General features: G+C 39.1%; 1 protein-coding gene across 5 annotated transcripts in view; it reads left to right on the forward strand.

The window, feature by feature from the left end:
- phactr4a (phosphatase and actin regulator 4a) overlaps positions 1-20,448 on the forward strand; it is a 72,676-nt gene that overhangs the window by 22,763 nt on the left and 29,465 nt on the right. For 3 of the 5 annotated variants that reach the window (XM_041808277.1, XM_041808278.1, XM_041808276.1), the window contains 3 exons: positions 14,187-14,357; positions 14,436-14,516; positions 16,494-17,786. In XM_041808277.1, coding sequence (XP_041664211.1) covers positions 14,187-14,357; positions 14,436-14,516; positions 16,494-17,786 — 1,545 coding nt within the window. Of the gene's footprint in view, positions 1-625; positions 1,051-14,186; positions 14,358-14,435; positions 14,517-16,493; positions 17,787-20,448 lie in introns of those variants that run through there. The other 2 variants (XM_041808274.1, XM_041808279.1) reach the window with 2 other exon arrangements.

Here is a 20,448-nt window from a genome sequence, read left to right on the forward strand (position 1 = left end):
TTCCTCCCATTGATTGCATGTTATCTTATCACAAAAAGCTCAGATGGACTGCTTAGGCTCAGGATGCCTGTTTTTGTACCGTGAGGATGTGTGTGTGAAATTGAGACATCTGGATAAGGTTTGGACCTGTTTTACGACAGAAGCTCACTTAATTGAAACCTCACTTTTAGACTTTTATTTTAATAGGAACGTAAGAGATGCATTGTGTTTTAAAGTGTATGCAATAGCATGATTCTCATTTTCTGATTCTGAAGTATTTGTAAGTAAACATAGTGAATGAGGGTAGTTGGCTGTTGGACAGTTGTTAATATCATATGAAGATATTTTTACTAGCCATTGCATGAGATAGTTCTAAAGGACAATCCCTGGAAAGTTATTGGACACCTGCACACTGTCACTTCCTCTCTCTGGCTTTGAGCTCCACCTTGGCTCGACTCACCTTCCACTTCTCAAGTTACTTAAACCCCACACAGCCCCGCCCCTCGCCCGCCCCTTGTCCTTCAGGGAGTAGTGTTTTGTCAGTGTGTGAAATGGTGCTAGCAGGGGGCCCACTGCATCCCTCAAGGATTGATGACTGGCTCGGCCAAACCTCAAAGCCTGCCTGTGGTGAACTTTGGCCCTGAAAAATCTGCTCTAAGGAATGAAAGGAATCTAAGACTGCAGGATTACCTTATTGGCGTACCTCATATATGTAGTCAGAGCTGCAAGAAGGGAGGGACCTAAGAACTTAGCAAGTGAGCATGTTTGTGTTTTAAAGTGGAAGAAGGAGGGAGGAAGAGACCATATCACACAGGCTGGAGGGAGAGGGGGGAGGGCAAGACTACAGAGCAAAGAGAGACTCAACAACACAAGTGAGCAGTCCAGACTGTCTTAAGTTACCACAGCGCTGATGTCTGGTTTGAGAGGAACGAGGTGGCTTTAGGTTTTTCTCTCCCGCCGCGGGCCTCAGGAGAGGCAGGGCCCGGCAGGCCAGCGGGGACAGGAGCTGTAGCATGGGACAGGGTGGTAGCAGTGAGACAGTGGCCCAGCAACCGGCCCAAAGCAACACTGGTGAGTCAGAATCAGAGGTTGAATGGTTCCTCTGTATATTTGATTTTTGAAACATTTGTGTGTTATTTAAACAGCAAGGGATCTGGTAAACATGAGCAGGTGCTATAGAGCTAGAGAGAGACGCTTTGAGGCGGCAGGCTCAGACAGGTGTACAAGAATGTATGCAGATGGAATGTGGCGATTGTGAAATACAAACTTCTCTCTGTCTGTGTGCAGGGCTTCATGTCTTTGTGAAAGCTACTTTGATAACAAGATGTAGGGGTACAAGGCACCAGCTGACACCAGCTATACCCAAAGTTTTAGTGTTCTAAATGTTGTTTTTTTTCAGTCATAGTGTGATCCCTGGTGTTTCATAGTCTAGCCCCTTGGTTTCTTTGGTTAAGCTAACATTTTAAACCTTCAAAACCTGTTTTTGCTGTCAAAAGGAGGGCCCTGTCTCATTGCACACCTACGGTTACTCATAATAACACAGCCCACAGCTTTTGGAATTCGGCCTCAATGTAATACGGAGGTCTGTCACCTCTTTCTGCAGAATTTTGCAGCCTCTAATTTGACACCAGGCTGTAGTTTATGGTATGCTGAAGGGCTGGTCCGTGTGTCCAAAAATGTGATTGATAAATACTGCCAGTTTGAGGAGAATTCAGGCAATGGTGGAAGAAACAAGACCACTGTTAGAGCAAGGGATGCTTGTTTCAAACAGTTAATAGTTGAAAATCTCTGGCAGTTCTTTGAATGTCTAAATTATTTTTGCTTATGTGTAAACAGAGACCCATTCACCTAAATTAAAACAAGAAATGGTAGTGACAGACTGTGTTGGAGCACAGAAAGAAGAATTGTGCCAGTGTGCACAAGTTTAGACGATGACAACGGGATGACTTGATGGAAAGAGTTATCAGTATCTTATATACACTACAAAATAAACCACAGATGGGCCAAGATGTGTGTCTGTTTCTTAGCTTAATGCTAACACTTCAAAGAAATTTGCCACTAATGGGCTAAAAGATTGAGCACTGGATAGAAGGGGCTGACCCGCATTGATTTTTTTCAGGGCCAATACTGATTATTTGTAGCTCATGAGGTCGATAAATTGAGATTTGGAACCGATATGCATTTATTATGATTTATAAAATGTACTTAATGGTGCAAAAGTGAAACTGTATGATCAAAAAAATTATATACAGGACATTTGGTGAGACTAGAGACTGAAAATTAACCCAGGGGAGGATACACCTTGCAGAGGAGCCAAGGCAGAACACTTTTTGCTTAATTCATTTCATCAGTAAATTTACACACAGTATTTCAACTTCAGTAAGGAGTTTGAGCTGTCACTGATAAAGCATCACAGCTAAAACAAAATCAGTTTAGACTTGAGAAACAGAATTGTTGATGTTCACAAATCAAGAGAAGGATATACTAAGTTATCACAGTGTTTTCAAGTGTCAGGGAATACGAGGAGTCATCAATAAATTCAAAGTGAGCAACACAGTACAAAACAAGCCTGGCAGAGGTAGGAAGAAAAAGATTTCAATGATTATGGAAAAAAAAAATAGGGCTGGGCAGTTAACTGCAAATTAGATGAAATCGCAAAATGACCTGCTGCAATTTTCAACTCAGAGAAAGTGCAATATTTCCTTAACCTGAAATGTGTCAAAATATCATTTTGAAACATTTGAAACATATTTTTTTTTTTTTTTTTTTTTTTTTTTTTGCAGCAGAGATTTTCTGTTCTACACATTATATATACATTCAAGTGTCTTTTTATTAGAATAGTTTACATAAATCCTACTTTTGCTGGTCATGTATTTTGCTGTTCATGAATTAAAATGAGAATAACAAGAAAAAATTATCATTTCTTTCAGTATGGCAATTGATATCAAATTTACTATATGACCCAAATGGCATTCAGATTTTTTTTCCAGATCTTTCATACCTAGTTTAATTTATCTAATATTGTGCTGGTTATAATTTAGAATGATTTATTGCTTGTGTTTGCTGAACAATACATAAGAAAAGGAACCTAAAAATAATCGCATATTAAATCGCAATTGCAATACTGGTGGAAAAATATTACAATCAGATAATTTTTGCAAATCGTTCATCCCTAGTCTAAAGGGCTCAGAACAACTGCCAGGATGTTAGTGGGTGACTTAGCCAAGTCTGGAATTGTAGTCTCAAAGAAGACCATAGAGCCCTGCACAGCAATGGACTGAGAGGTTACATACCAAGAAAAACTCCACTTCTGGAGAAGAGACACGTTCAAGCCAGACTGAAGTATGCTAAGGACAACCTGGAGAATGATTATGCATATTGAAATTATGTCCTTCAGTCAGATGGGACCAAACTAGAGCTCTTCGGCCAAGGATACATACTTATGTTTGGATAAAGAAGGGACAGGTGTATAAGCTAAAGAGCACTGTCCCCACAACCTTAATCAAATACATGGCTGATATTTACAGCTGATAAACTGGTTTAAAATATCAGCAGAAATTTTATGATATTTGCCAAAACAATACATTTTAAGCTAATATCTGTTGATAAAAACTATTAACTAGGCATGCACCATAATAATGTAGCTGCCAATATTACCCTCCTGCCCTCTTGGATTACATTTGTGAAATGCTTCCTGATCATAAGAATTTACTCAAACAGCTCACATCGAACGATTACAGGATATCAAATGAAACGCTTAAGAAGAATTTCTTTATACTAAGTTCTGTGGATGAATACTGTCAATAGAGCGGAACCAAGTACCAAGTAAAGTCTGAAACACATGCATGAAAATTAATTATTTTAATCTAAGATCAATTTAGCTAATTATGCAGGGTTCCTCTTAAGAAACTATATATTTTACTGTAGTATCAAGTAAAAGAATTCCTTCCTAAGTTTGACTTAGTTCATCATCTCTACACCAGGTATAGTTACAGTTGTGTAACCTGACACTAACGCTGTCTTCTTCTTTTTTAATTTAATGGCAGTTTTTAGATATGAACACCCTCAGGGTGTAGTACCCCATTACAACAACCACTGATGAAAATAATGAAAAAATATATTTTTAAGATGAGACAGTGTTCAGAAATGCATGTTTCATTTCTATCTAAGGCTGTTCTAATTTGGCAAAAAAATGTTGGTGTTCAATGAGGTTATAGATATAAATTTCATTGAGATTCCTCACTGAGGTTATTTTATAGCTCCATCATGATCTCCAATTGTAGAAAAACACTCTTGTTCTACACTGTGTGTATATGCTTCATGCTTAACAGTAGGTTTTTGACATGTGTCTAACATGAGAATATCATCTTTCAAGTGTATTTTTGCCTCTGGAGTGCCACCCTGTGAGCTGGTGTCAACATAGGGTGTCATGTGAGTGGCATGAGTCATATGGACAGCTTGACCGGATGACTGCAGGGTGTTGCATTAGTGGTGGATGCTGAGTGCAGGTTTCATGTTTTCAGTCTGACTGGCTGAACATTTACAGAAACCATGTTGTCCGTGCTGTCTCAGGTTTTGTTTCAATAAGCTCTCCTGTTGACAGTGGGTTTATAAAAGCATACCTGAGGCCTGGGTCTTTCAGCTCATGTCTGAAGCTGTGGGTCGGCGCTTTCAATTATCTTGTTCTGTGAAAAGCAGACGTCTCATCTTCTTATGTCACCACATCAAACTGTGACTCTGTCAAAGCTGAACCACATCTCCCAGTTCACCCACCCAACCATTCCCAATTCGCTGGAGTCTATGCTATGTGTCAGGAATAGCTGTGAGCTCACTGACCTCTGCTTTCCTGCATTCTAGCAGGAGTTGTCACACATTTAACAGCATGCTTTTCTTCGCAGTGAGTACACTAAAATTTTATGGAGAAGGGCAAAGAAGCAGCACAAGCTCCACTCACTTTACACACGCCATCTTGTCTTTTCAGTATCCCTATTCTCAATTGATTTTTGTTTTCAGGGCAGATTTGGAGTGTGGCCCCTGGAGAATTATCTTTGTCTGTGAGGCTTGTAGCTTTATTTCCACTGCTCTGTACATCTGTAATTCAAACAAACTTCTTCTGCAGAGAGAAATGATAATTGAATTACAAAGAGAAACAAACAGGGACACACACAGAGTGAGGAATGTGAGAGAAACACTGCCTTTTCACAAAATGACAAATGAACTTGACCTGCCAGTGTGAGGCGTTTTTAATCTGCTCCCAGTGGAGATAAATGAAACTAAGAGCGAAGACACAAAGGACCAATTAAAGGAGGTCAAGGCTGAACATTAAACTTTTTCTATTCTGCCAGGAGGGACATGCAGCATTGTAGCTCCAAATATTCTCTAAATTTCCCCTTGTTGCAGTTATTTTTAAGTCGCTTCAGATGCTGGGTATATAACACCGTGTCCTAACAGTATGCAAGTGTCAGCTGCTGCCTTTCATCTGTCCTAAACTTAGGATTATTTTCAGTCAAACTAGTGTTGCATGAGTTTCTTCATGATTTACTTCCCATTTATTCTATACCTGGTTATGACCTAACGAGAGAGAAAAACTGTTAAAAGTAGCGCCAAATCAACACAGTGCAATACACAGTCAATGTGACGAATTTTCAATCACGGTATGTCTTATGCAGTGTGTGACAGTGGCATCTCCAAGTGATGCCGTTGCATATCTCAGCACTTAATAGTGGTATATAGGTCGCTGTGGTATTAAAGCTGCAGCCTATATTTTAGATGAAAAATACGTAGTAAAACCTGCAAATGAGACTTTTAGATTTCAATCAGGTTTATCTGATTGATTGAATAAATATAAATAAATAAAAAGTGCAGTTTATACACAAAATTATACACCAAATTCTATAGGAAGTTTAAATTATTAATTTGAGACCTAATGTTCATGACAGTAGCCTCTTCAGGACTGGCAGGACTCTGTGCTGGTTCCGGCTGGTTCCTCTAGATTTAATGAAGAAGTATTTGCTCTTGTTGCTGTGATTAATAGCTTCTGCCACACTGTTGTAATGCTCTTTAATCCAGTGTAACCAACAGTAAACTGAAAGCACCAATAGGATTTTGTAGGAACAGTACAGTGTAGCACTATTTTGATCTAGTAAATGGGGATTAAGTTGTATTTTGCTGTGTCTGGTCATACTCTAATAAACCAAGGCACTGAATCACGATATTCATCACAGGAGTGAGGACCTTTCAAACCTCCACTTTGACCCGTCATAAATAATTAATGCACGATTTTGATCGTTTTCTTGACTTTAGACTAGTCCACTTAACAGTTTTATATTCTGCGTTTAATCTAGGGCTGTCAAATGATGATTTAAAAAATAGTGATCAATCTCAGATTTTGTCATTAATCACCGTTAATCATACCCTTTCTTTAAATTGCATTTTAAAATTCCTCTATTGTGCATTCATAACTGTTTTTGTGCCATTTTTCATTTTTCTACTATCTTAAACTAAGGGTAATTTACTTCCTGTTTGGATGTAGACCTGCTTTTATAGGTGGATCCAAGATTTTAGCATAAGCTTTACCACAGAGAAGAGAGCTTGTTATGGATTTTAAAGGAAGTGAGGAAACAGTTAAAAGGTTAATGTTTGAAAACACAAGTACAGATGACTTTTGACTTGTCCACTGAGCTATCTGATTTTTTTTTAAGTGAAATGAGACATTAAGGACAAGAAATCATGCGATTAATCATACTTTATGAAAATTTAGTGTGCTGATTCTGTCCCTTAATTAATGGTGATTAATGTGATTATCTTGACAGCCCCATTTTAATCAGATATGAAATTATTTGTCTAGTAACATCACAAGAAGTAGCACAAAACCTGACCTGAAAACCATATGCAAGCTTGCCAGGGATTACTGCAAAATAGTCACAATAAGGGGATGGAAAATATCGAGTATTGTAAACAGAAAAAGATTATGTAAAAAAGAAAACAAATGTGAACAGTCAGCGATCGAGTTAAAACTTCATTGTAAGGATAGTTTTACTGATGAGGTTTGCTCCATCCTGCAGACAGGAATGGTATATTAAGACCAGGTTAAATGAAAAAGTTTGTCTAAACTCTCTTTAATATCTGACATTTGTAAACTTCTGTCCACATGCCCACATTTGCAAGATTTATCTCCACTATACCTTCAGCTGAAGGAAAATCCAATCAGCAAAACCACAGTGTGTAGTCCACACTGTCAGCTCTCGTATTAGTGATTGATCAAATCCTCGTTGGTGATTTCATCGATTCTGCTGTAAAACTGGCCTGATTATTTGAGTTTTCATTCCTGATTAATGGCACAGGCTACGTTTATCTCTGACCCTGAACCACTTATCGTCAAGACTTGAGTTTTGAAGTGATTGTCAGCGGTAACAATCCATTTTTTAATCCTTAATTGTTACATGTTGACAAACCAGCAGCACACCTTCAGCACTAAGAAAGTTTCCACCTCCTCTTGTCTGATATTGCTCTGTAGAAATCACTCTGTTGCGTTGTTCCTCAGGGGAAATAAAAGATCCAATCTTCCCTTGTTTGCCATATTTTCTAACGTCTTGCCCTTTCCAATTTGTCTTGTTTCTTAATGTTAGTTTTCCCAAATCTATTTACCTGTGTAAGATCTGTTTAACCACAGTAATGTAAAAATTAGTGTTTTTTATGACTGGTTTGATGCCCTAATTAACTAGTGTCAGTGAATGACTGATGTCAAAGATAGTAATTATGTTGTTTTCTTGTAAAAGCAGGAGGTTAAATATGTTGTTACAGGCAGTATAATCACAGCTCTGCTTTCCATTACAACAGTATCAGTTGTGTAAGAAATGGTAGAAGTTGACTTTGTTTCTGAAATCATTAATTAGGAATCCTATATAATCCTATACAAGATGAAGCTTTATATGTTCTTGATTTGTTCAAGTTTTGTGAGCCTTTATGCCTTTATTTAGTTGAAGAGACGGTGCATAGGTACGGACATTTGGGGAGAGAGAGAGCATGGCATGAGGACTGCCTTGAGGATTATAATGTCTGTACATTGGAGTGTGTGACCTACAGTAATTGTTAGCCTTTTTCCACACCTAAGCCATTTGTTCAGTTACAAACTCAAGTGTGTTTGTGAGGTTAATACAGTATGTTTGCATGGGTGTTAAATATGTTAGTTGTTGTCGACCAAACAGCTGTATTGAGACCACTTGAAAAGGTGGCTCTTTTTTGACTGTAGTATATGATTTATTTTGAGTTTTCACTTTGATTGTTAAATTCACGTCGAGATGACCTAACTGCAGGGTGTTATTATTATTATATATATTTTTTTTTTCTTAAACCAGATACATTAAATTTCATGAGCCAGCTGAAACACTGGTTCATGGTTCAGGAGGAATAATGTGTGCCCTCTCCATAGTTTTATTGATATGCGCCTTTGGATACTGCAGCTTTGCCTCATTTTCAATCTGCAACGGTAACTTATGTGATAAAATTCAAACAACACAAACACCAGTGACCAGAGCCAAGGAGAAGACTTCCTTCCTCAACTACAATGTTTCCTGTATCCTGACAATGCCACAGTACATGAGACAGGGCTTCGGAAAGATGCTCATTGACTTCAGTTACCTGCTGCCTAAAGTGGAGGAGAAGGTGGGCTCACCAGAGAGGCCTCTGTCTGACCTGGGCCTTATCAGCTACCGTAGTTACTGGAAAGAAGTGTTACTTAGATACATGTATAACTTTCAAGCCAAAGAGATCTCCATCAAAGAAATCAGACTGCTGTGAATCCGGTGGACATTGTGAGCACCCTGCGGTCTGTACAGATGCTCAGTTTGTGTAGTGGTCTGTCCATTTTGACCTCACAAAGGGCAAATGGCATGAGATAGCCCATGCAGATTTCTTTGAACACAGAGCACACTGTAAATGATTAGAATTGACTCCCTAATAGATATTTGATACTGTCAGCATTGCAAAGAAACAGTAGATAAGGATAAGATTATTTCATAAAATGAAGGAAGAGTGCTTAAGCATTTAAAGCTATATTGACAGGAGTTGGCATAATGTCAACCCTCTGAGCCTGTGGCTTTTCTAAATCATTAGCCCCATCATTGTACCCACAGACCCAGGAATTTTACTCCAGATTTGGTCACGGTTGTAGTCAAGAGATTATCTTCAAAATAAAATGAACCTATTGAATGCAAAGTAATCTTTCTTTAAAGCTTTTTTCCTGTCTTTCAAGAGTCTGTGTCAGCAAGCTTATAAAATTTGCAGCATAGCGTGTTTGTGGTTTAAGTTGTCCTCCTCAGTGTTGTCACATATTTGATGGCTGCCATTACTAGAAAGCTAGATAATACAACTGTCTCACCACCTGTTAACTTACATTCTTTTCATGTAGCTTCGATTGAGTCTGTTGACACTACCTGCATGATGTCACATGTAAAACTGAGCTCACCTGTCTTCCTGTACATGAACAGTCGGTATGGTGGTCAACCCCCCTTCCTCCTCTCTGCACTTAAATCCTCTGCACACTGCACTGCTCTGTGCTCACTGTTGTGCAACTGCTGCTGCACGACTCATCACTGAAGAATTACAGCAGTGGTTTCACACCCAGTTGTTGCTGTCAGAGGATTTTCTGTAGCACAAGATGAGTCTTGGTTCTCTAAGTCTCCTGTCAGGCTTTTATCCAGGTCCATGCAGGTTAAGTTAGATGATACTAAAATCAACTACCTACACTAGAGACGTTGACCATAAACTGAGAAATGTGGAGTTTCATGATTGAATCCCCTTCACCACAGTGTTAAAAGTCACATTACTTGACACCACTGTGTAAATAATAGCAGAAAAGCTGTGCCCATATTTCACTGTCTGGCTCTATGGTAACAGCTGAGACAGCTGAGCAGGAAAGGAATTTGGGCCAACCTTGTTTTGAGGTTTGGTCCTTTTTATTTTGACGGATGATTAAGGCAGCAGCTTAGAGCTAAAGCCCTCATAAAAGAACTTTTATTTATTTATAAAGGGCCAGAAATCAACTGGACACAATGAAAGTAAAATGAAGTGCTTGATTAAATGGTGTTTAGGTGTACTTGAGTTCTTATATTTCTTGTTGTGGTTAAATGTTTTTGGTCATGTAACCATTGTTGTGAAGTTCCTGTGAGGAGTATTAGCTGTTTCTTAAAGGGACTGAAATTGATATTGATTCAACCACACTACCTGTGAAATTTGATACAACATAAAAGACCAGACTGATCATTTCTATGTAGTTGTTTAAATGCCAGTAAGTGTATGCGCTACTTAGAAAAGGTGATGAAATGATGTTTTATTTACCTTTCCTTTGGCAAAGATTTATACTGAGTGATACTTGACACTTTGACTAACATTAAGATACGCTAAATTAATAACCGAGCACATAGTGATTTAACAGAAATTGAATAGTTTTCTGTAATAGGATTAGTTATTTAAATATGAGCATTCTGAATGCCTATCTGTCATGATGTCAGTGCAAGTAACAGCCCTTAGAAAAGGTGTGCATTACATGCCAATAGGGCTGCAACTAAAGATTGTAAAACTAATCTAGTAATTTGCTGCTCATTATTTTCCATAAATTAATGAATCAGATAGTTTTATTTGTTTCCATCCCTTTACTAAAATTTCTGAAATTATAGGTAATTATTTTTAAAACTAAATGAAAACAAGATGTTGACAGGTTTTACCACAGCAAGTACGTTAACATTAGGGCAGTGTATTTCCCACAGCCTGATGCTGTGATACATATCATGATACAGAGGCCATGACATGATGCGTAAGTTGATTTAGGATAATAAACTCATAATCTAAAACAGTGGCATATTCTGATCCACAAGGCAATTCTTGGTCTACTCTGTCCTACCCTTTGCTCTACATCAGTCAGAAGAGCTCTGGGACCTACCTCCTTCATTCTCAGGTTGTTTTCTTACTGTCTGTCCAAAGGGTCAGAACTAAACTTGTAAAAAGGCCTTTAAATTTGCTGCTGCCTTTGCTTTGAATGAATTACAAAAGGACCTGAAATTAACAGACTTGGTCTCACTTGAGGCTCTAGGAGGATGGTAGATGACCTGAAGACAGAGACATCTGTTTGTAGATGTTCTGCCCGATCTATGGGAGTTTTATGCTTGTTGTCCTATTTTGTCAAATAATTACTTATTTATTTAATATTTCTAACATGCTGTTATGCTTTTAAGTATGGCTGCTTGGTATCTGTCTGTAACTTTGCTAACTGTGCTGCTGCCTGTCTTGGCCAGGACACTATTGACAGAGATTTTTAATCTCAATGAGGCTTTTTCACTGTTAAATAAAGGTTAGATTAAAATAATAAAAATGTCCTACTCAGAAATCACCTCACTTCGCTGTTGTTGTCTCTTGTGGAGAATAACAGCAGATGCAAATATAGATTCTACAAAGTATAACACTTAATCTCAGACCCTCAAATATCAAAGAAGTACAGTGTATTCAGAAAGTCTTGACCCCTTGATTAGGCTCTCAACCACAGTACTAGTGGAAGTACACTGCTTTAGTTGGTGTAGTTTTCTTCCATACATCAGCTAGTTTTGACTTTGTAAGATCAATAATTTTACTTCATGTAAATGTACAACTTTAAAGGATTTGCTTTGTTTTGTTTTGTTTTAAATTTACAACTGTTTAACTTGAAAATATTGAGGGTTTTTTTTCCCAAAAAAGTGGCTGTTGTTGTAATGGATAGTTTATACATACATATTTAAGCAGTAACCTGTTAGGTAAGTAGGTCCATAATGTGGGACTTTTGTCAATGAAATCAATTAAAATTGATGTTTAATTTTTCCAAGTTGGTCCTGCAGGGCTGAGCTTTTCTTACATTGGAGTTGGTTGGGCGTTAAGGAGAAAAGTTAGCAACTACTGCCAGAAATGACATGGCTGGCATCTGCTTTGATCTCCCATAACCAAAAGCAACACTTTGGTCTCAATGGAATCATTACCACTTTGATCTAAGATTAGGCCACATCTCCTCTCCATCATGGGAAAATAGTCGTAGATGAGCATTCCTCCTCATAATTTATAACTATCGAAGTCATACTTGAGAGTAGGGATGTAACGATAACCGGTATCACTATAAACCGTGGTAAAATTCGAGACGGTTAGTATTACCGTTTCAAAGTTTAATTACTGTTAAAACCATGTTTGATTACTGCACTTTGAAAACTCACGGTGATAGTGCTCAATTCCTGGAGAAGCCGCAGTGCTCTGTGGCAGTAATGCAACTTCATGGATGCCAGCTGCCATTAAACACCATAGAAGAAGAAGGAGCAGTGCTCTCTGAGACTCTGGTGTGCATGTGCAGTTTGAAAACATGGTGAGAGAGAGCGAAAGAGTGAGAGATAGCAAGAGATAGAGCGAGAGAGCGAGCGAGAGAGAAAGCAAAAGAGCGAGCGCGAGAGAGGGAGATTGTACACAAAGGTACATGAAACAGTGAAAGTGTTCTTTCTGTACCAGTTTTTCTTAGATCTGTAAGACTAGTCTTGAGCACTGAATGTAAAGAAAAGTATTCTTGAATCTTATCTAGAATTTGCACAAAGTGCAGCTACCTGTTATGGCCATAAGGTGCCATCTTTAATGCACATTTGTATGTTTAATGTTAATATTTTAATGTTCTGCTAACAAAGTACATTGTGTGTGTTATTTTATTTTATTAAAAAAAAACTTGGTTAAATGATTTCAGTGTGTGTATAAGTACTTTTTGAACATTTTGAGCACATTTCAACAATACCATGATAATAATGATAACCGTGATAATTTTGGTCACGATAACCATTATATAAAATTTTCATATCGTTACATCCCTACTTGAGAGTAAAATTAATCAACTGTACGTGTGATGTAAACAACTGGAATGTGGGAAATGACGCCATTACTGTACAGCTCAACAAATCAATAATATATTTGTTACCAACACTTTAAATGATCAGTTATCACTGATTTTATTTATTTATTTATTTTTGCAGCCCTACAAGCCAGCTTAGAATCATCTTCATACTGGATGCCATATGATTGTTTGAATAAAGTTTGGTTCTTGCGAGTACTCATGGTCAGAAACACAAATTAGCCCTTTACAGTAGCATGCCTAGCAGCAGCTGAGGTTTGGCCAAAGAGTTTCACAGAAACACTGTTTTAAAGAACAAAATCTGCTCTATTCAACGCTCAAACTGTTTTAATTTCTGAAGGGTCAGTTTGTTTATCAGATTAAACCCTTACATGCTGTTCCTCCTGCTTTGCTTTGTGCACAATTGCATGGATATAAACAAAGCTGCAGAGATTTAACTGGCTGAATGCAAGTTCAAAAAGTTGCATTCAGCCAGTTGAATGTTCTCTCAAAACCTCTCTACTGACTGTTTAGTCATCTTTAATGGGGCAGGCCTACTTTGCCACTGATTCACCATTAAAAGGGAGCTGACAGGACAGCACTGCCTGCTTTCGCCACTGGCCCTTGCAGTTGTCAAACAGGATGTGTGCATGCTATACAGTAGAGATCCAATTTCATCATGCCAAATTTGTAGAGGCTTGTCAATAACTCTATGATAAGACTAATGGATATGCGTGTTAGCAAGTACAACATATTTAGCAGCATTATAAGCTCAATGAGCTGCTGGAAAAGAATTGTAGATTAAAAGTATTAGCGGGCATGTCGGTGTTGATCCATAAATGTTTTCATTGTTGAGGTGGCTTTGATACTTGGCATGCTCAAAGTACAAACAGGAGTTGTCTGAGTGCAATGGCATGGTGTTGGAGAAAAGCTTCAGAAAAGTGGTCATATGTAAATCAAATAAAGGGTTCAAGTCATTCAAAGACATCGGTAGAAGAAGAGAGCGAAGCCCACACACTGAATCAGTGCCACGAGAAAGTTTACTAAATCACACCACTTGTCTTCTTCAGGTGATAGTTTGAGGAAAAACATCTGATTGATCTCAAAGTCAAAGACCACACTCTTACAAGAAAAGATATTTCAGGAGATTTTGAACAATTGTACATAATGTTTCTGCTTTTTATTGTTGTGTGTCTGGGTTACAGATGTAAAAGTGGCTCCTAAATACTTTTTTCTTTCTGCAAATTTAGCTCAGATCAAAATGTTAATTCACTAAACTTCTAATTTAAGTCATCTGTTGTTTGCATTTTTCACATTCTTGCAGATGATGAGGTCGACCTGCAACACAACACAGCGACGAGCGAAGAAGGAAACTCTGGCGGAGGATCACCTCCAACCAAACGTAAAGGCAAATTCTCCAAAATGGGCCGGATCTTCAAGCCCTGGAAATGGAGAAAGAAGAAGCATAGTGAAAAGTTTGCAGAAACATCAATAGGTATATTGAAGTTTTTATTTTAATAAGTTGCATGCTTAGATTATGCTTAATGTAATGGTATCTGTTTCCTTTCTTCAGCCTTAGAAAGAAAAATTTCTGTCCGAAAGAGTCGCCAAGAGCTGGTTGCCAGAGGAGTTCTAAAGGATATTCCAGAAAATGGTAGGTCAAGCTTCACTCCTTTCTGTTAAAGTAACCCGTTTTTGAATTAATTCTATTTTGAAATTAACCTGGGTTCTTGCAGATCCTCAAAAAATTGTAAAAGAAATGTTTGACATTCAAGGCTAGTACATTTCTTTAAAAGTCTTATTCTCACTCGTAAGAGGTCTTAAACCTTTTGATAACAATTTGATCATGACAAGTCTGATTTCTTTTTCAAATCTATGCTGTCTACTTCATCTTATGTGATTTTTAAAAAAGTATGCCTTCTTTTGTATTTGCTTGTTTAATTGGGGTATAACAATATTTGAATTAATCCTGGCAGAGTTCATTTCAACATCTAAAACCATAACTGAAAATGTGAGTCCACTATATTTTACCATGAGAAAGGCAAGACTGAGACAAGCTAGAAACAGATCTTTGATGACAAACCTGAAGAAAAGTACATTTAGTTTTTGTCAAGGAGACTGAAATGTGACATAATTGTAATTTAATTTTCATCAGACATTCAAAATCCATGGTGTTTCTCCACTGTGTGTAAATATCATAGTATTTTGTTAATGAAGCGCCTGTAGAGGCGCAGATCTCTGTCCGCTGTGATTACGTGTGCGTGCTGGCGGGCGCCTATATAATGCGGTTTTAAAACACCTGGCGTTACAACAGTATACCCTGGTTAAATTTGGGAATGACAGTATTAAGAAGTAATACTGCCCATTTCTAATCCATACTTTTTTTTCTTCTTAGTTTTCCTGTGATAATGAGCAAACTACAGTCATTTGTAGACAGTTTTAACTTATCTTCTACAGTGCATTCAGAAAGTATTCAGACCCCTTCACTTTTTCGTTTTTCTTATGAAGCAACCTAATGCTACAGCTGAAAAAAATCATTCTTTTTCTCATTAGTCTCGATCAGTACCCCATCATGACAGAGTGAAAATAGAATTTTAGAAAATTTTGCAAATGTGTTAAAAATAAATATCTGAAATATCAAATTTACACAAGACCCCTTGCAAAAACACTTTAAATTTAGCTCAGTGTCTGAGGTTGCTGAGATGTTTCTATACCTTGACTGGGGTCCAATTGTGGTAAATGAAATTGTTTGGACATGATTTGGCACACACCTCCCTGAAGAAGGCCTCACAGCTGACAATGCATATCAGAGCAAAAACCAAACCATGAGGTCAAAGGAACCTCCTGCAGAGCTCAGACAGGATTATTGCCAGACAGGGGTCTGTAAAAGGCTACAAAAAATGTTTTCCACTGAAGAATCCCAAGAACACAGTGGCCTCCATAAATCTCAAATGGAAAAAGTTTGGTGCAACAGGACTCTTCCATGGTCACTCTGACTGAGCTCCAGAGATCCTGTGTGGAGATGGGACAAAGATCCAGAAGGACAACTTTACCACAGGTGGACTCCAGTCAAGGTTGAGACACATCATAGCAAAGAGCTAGAGAAATGGGAGGCACCTGAGCTAAATTTCAAGTGTTATTGCAAGGTGGTGATGGGCCCTGACGCCTGATCATTAGAGAACTGCTGGTTTAAATGGTACAAGATGGAACAAATTGTAGCTTTCATTACTGCCAGCTCAACCTGAGATATGAATCGAACCAAAACTTGAATGAACTATCACACCCCTGTTGTTTCAGTGAAAATTTGTGGTTATTGTAATGCATTTAGGGTTGCATACTACATAAGAATCCGCATTCTTCCAGTGGAAATGCCAAGGAGAATAGCAAGTTTTTTTGGCTTCCAGATGAAAAATAAAAAAAGAATGGCTTGTGAAAAAGGATTAATATTTAGCTAAGACACACAAGCTGTTAATTCCCAAGGGAAATCCAAAAAGAATGTAGCTAAGTGGTGTAAAAGTTGTATTAATATTTCCTTGTTTTTACCTTGAAGGAGTCCTCATATGTCTTTATTGTGAAAAGTCTTCTGTAAACCTTTTTAACTCTATTCAATTCTTGTGTCTTTGTGGGACAGAGAGCAATGATGTAAACCACTTGAAGGCTCCGCCAGTGAAAAATGGGCATCCTGTACCAATGGATGTTGACAGGTTGTCGGAAGCAGGTTCAAGAGTGTCTCGAGGGGATTCTGACATCAAGGGGAATGTCCTCAGGCCGCCCCCAGGAGATGACCGTCGAAGCAGAGCACCATCAGATGCCTCCCGAAGCAACAGAGCACCTCTGGATGTGGACTCTCATGCACGTCTTTCTGTTGACTCAGACAGAAGAAGCCGTCTGCCATCAGATGTGGATAGAAGAGCGGGGTCCTTACCCAGAGGACCCCCACCAGATGACAGATACCGCAGGGACGAGAGGAGAGATCCCAGAGATGACAAGGAGGACAACCGAAGAAAGAACAGGGAAGACGGGGAAAGAAGAGACTGGCGAGAGGACAGGGAAAGGGATGGTGGAGCTGATCGAAGGGAAGACAGAGACTTCAGAGAAAGGCGTGACTGGAAAGATGACCGAGAGAGGAGAGATGAACGAGAAAGGAGAGATCGGGATGATAGGGACAGGAAGGACAGAGACGAGAGGGAGCGTAGAGATTGGGACGAGAGGGAACGTAGAGATCGGGATGACAGGGAAAGGAGGGATCGGGACGAGAGGGAGCGTAGAGACAGGGATGAGAGGGAAAGGAGGGATCGTGATGAGAGGGAAAGGAGGGATCGTGATGAGAGGGAAAGGAGGGATCGTGATGAGAGGGAAAGGAGAGATCGAGACGAGAGAGAAAGGAGGGATCGTGATGAGAGGGAAAGGAGGGATCGGGACGAAAGAGAGCGTAGAGATCGGGATGAGAGGGAAAGGAGGGATCGGGATGAGAGGGAGCGTAGAGATCCTGATGAGAGAGAAAGAAGAGACAGGGGAGATGATCGAGATCAAAGGCTCGAGAGGGAAAGGAGAGACGACAGAGAAGACAGGGAGAGGAAAGATAGAGATGATGGGGACAGGAGGGATGACAGAGACAGACGAGAAGAAAGAGAAAGAAGAGAGGACAAGGACAGACGGGAAGACTGGGCCAAAAGAGATGACAGAGAGCGACGAGACGAGCGGGAAAAGAGGGACGAGAAGGATAGGCGAGAGAAGCCTGAGCCTCGGAGGTCTGTGGAGGACTCTCGGCCTATAGCCAGGCCGGTCTCTGAGATGGACTTACGACCTTCTCTACAAAAAAGCTCCTCGGAGGACGGCAAGAAGGTTCGTCCGGCCTCAGAGTCTGACAGGAGGAGCACCCTTCCTAGATACATACCAGCTACAGAGTTCAGAGAGCGCTCGGGTAAGAATTATGATGAAAAAACACATATAAAACTGACAAAGCCAATAACTACTGTTGAGCAAGTTTGTGACATTCGATTTCTGCAGAAACAATACTGAAATTTCTTTTAATTAAGTTGATGAATGTATTGATTTCTCAGAGTCTTTGCCAGTAGATTCTCAAAATTCACGTGCATCTCAAAAAATTAGACTATTGTTCACACACTGAGTGGGAGAGAGTGCAATCAGTGTTGGCTAATCCTATTCATACACAATAACACAGGGAGTGGGGTTAAGTGTCTTGGCACATCAACATGTCGATTTAGGATCTGGTGATCAAACCATTTACCTTTCAGGTGAGAGAAAACAGACTATAACTGAGCTAAATCCGCTCTTGATACCATACCATATGAGGTATGGCTTTTAAAAAACAAGACTAATGCTGTAATACAATTTTATTAAACATAAACATTATTCCCCTTTCGCATTAACACACTGCTGAATTTTGGGTCTTCCTGACTCTTATTTTATCTCAGGATCATATTGTAAGATCCAAGTTTCATCACATGTAATCACTCCTTCTGAAACATTAAATCCACAATATTTCCACATATTTGCTTGTTTTCCCTTTTGATCAGCAGTCAAGTTTTGGAACAACTTTAGCACACACTTTTGTCCTGTTCAAATTTTTAAGCAAAATTTGCCAAACTGTCTCTTTATCGGTGGAGGCAATTTCTCTTATCACTCTTATGCTGAGTTGTTGATTATTTTGAATGATTTGTTCAATTTATTGAATGTTTTCTGAAGTTTTCTGAAGTTTTTGTTGTACATGGGTACCCAGAAACATTCATTGTCTTGGACATCCTCTCTGCCTTCACAAAATCTTTTGTACCATTCAAAGACATGTGCATGTGACATTAAGTGTTAGACCCCATACACCCCAGTTAATGTATGAAAAGATTCATTTGCTGTTTTGTACAATTTCACCCAAAATTTTAAGTTAATGCGTTGCTCAACTTTTTAGCTAATCATTTTCTGATGCCTTAGTAAATATATGTGCACTTCAATCAGTAGCTAGCGCTAAAGATGTCACTTATTGGAAACTTAGAGGTGTTGTGCGTTAATACCCAAACTTGACACTCGACTGTGAGCCACATGGTTTTATCCTCATAAATGAGTCTCATTATTTAATAGCCATACCTCGTATTTTGAATAAGATCTCCTTGTCAGCTGGAAATTGGCAAATGAGGGCACGTCCGTCCTGCCATGTGTTGAGCTTTCATTTAATTTCTTATCACTGATTTACCCCCCGGGATGAATAATTTATGCATGCGTTACCCTAGATCGCATTACAGTGGACAGTGCCTAGTATGACTCCAGGTGAAACCATGACATGATGCTCTCATGTGAGGCGTGAGGATTAGTGAATCTGAGGAGTAAGCTCTTTTTTATATGTTTAAAGGCTTTTTATGCCTTTATTGATAGAGGACAGAAACAGGTATGAGAAAGTGGGGATGAGACATGTGGGAAAGGAGCCACAGACTGGACTTGAACCCATGCTCCTGAGGCCATGGGGCATGACCTAACCACTCAGTTATCTGTGCTTTGTGAGCTCTTTTTTGGCTGGTTTTGTGCTTGATAAATGAAGCATACGTCATTAACAAGAACTCTTTCTTGCATCTTCACATACTGTGGCTGTGGTACTGATGCTGAAAACAGACATCATTGCTATAAATATATGCACATTACGCAGCTATTTTTTTTGTATTTCCACCAGAGATGGGCACTCAAGTCTGCGATTTGGGCTCCAGTGCCCCTTAAGTCGCACAAATCAGTGACTTGAGACTTCACTTGGACTCGTGCGCAAAAGACTCGAGACTCGACTCAGACTCGTGATGTGGGACTCGTGCACAATCTTAGGTTTTAAATTTTTTCCATCATGATCTTTTGTCCCCCTGTTATTTTTTTGCCTCTTTCCTCCTCTTACATTTGACGGTTTGTGCGCCTTTTATGCAGCACCAAACAGCCGCTCTCCTCTCTTCCTCATCTTCGTTCATGCTGCACAACAATGACACAACCGCGATGCTCACGCACACACCTACTCTGAAACACACGCTAACATGTTGGTAGACTGCAGACTTCAGACTTCAGTCTGTTGAGGGCAAGAGTTTCAGAATACCTAAACTCTTTTGTCCTGCATTAAAGCTCCTCTTTTACCGTGGAGGATCAGTGTCAGTGCTGTGTGTGTGTGCGCTCCAGCGGTGTGTGTCTCTGGTTCCACCACGTGAGCCATGGGTGTGGTTGAAAATCCCTTAATATCATATGTTTATGGGGATCAAATTAATGTTAGAATTTCTGCATTGCCGCTTATTGATAATGAACAGACATAGAAGACGATAGGAACATTAAAACTTTAAATACGGTTCATGAAGGCAGCGAGAAACAGAGATGGATAAGAGGCTGTAACAGATAAATTAGTCACTAAGGAGTCCAGGAGATTTCAGCTGAATAAAGTCAAATTGATTTTACCCATATAAAGAAATTTACACCATAAATGATGACAGAAGTTTATTAAGGAGAATGGAGAAATGCTCAGAATACTCTGTCAAGGATCGGTCTGAGTAAGAATTAGAAATGACTATTGAGTTTTTCTTTTATTTCACAATAAACAGTTCATTAACAGT

The sequence above is a fragment of the Cheilinus undulatus genome, linkage group 16, assembly GCF_018320785.1.
Source record: "Cheilinus undulatus linkage group 16, ASM1832078v1, whole genome shotgun sequence".
Lineage (NCBI taxonomy): Eukaryota > Metazoa > Chordata > Actinopteri > Labriformes > Labridae > Cheilinus > Cheilinus undulatus.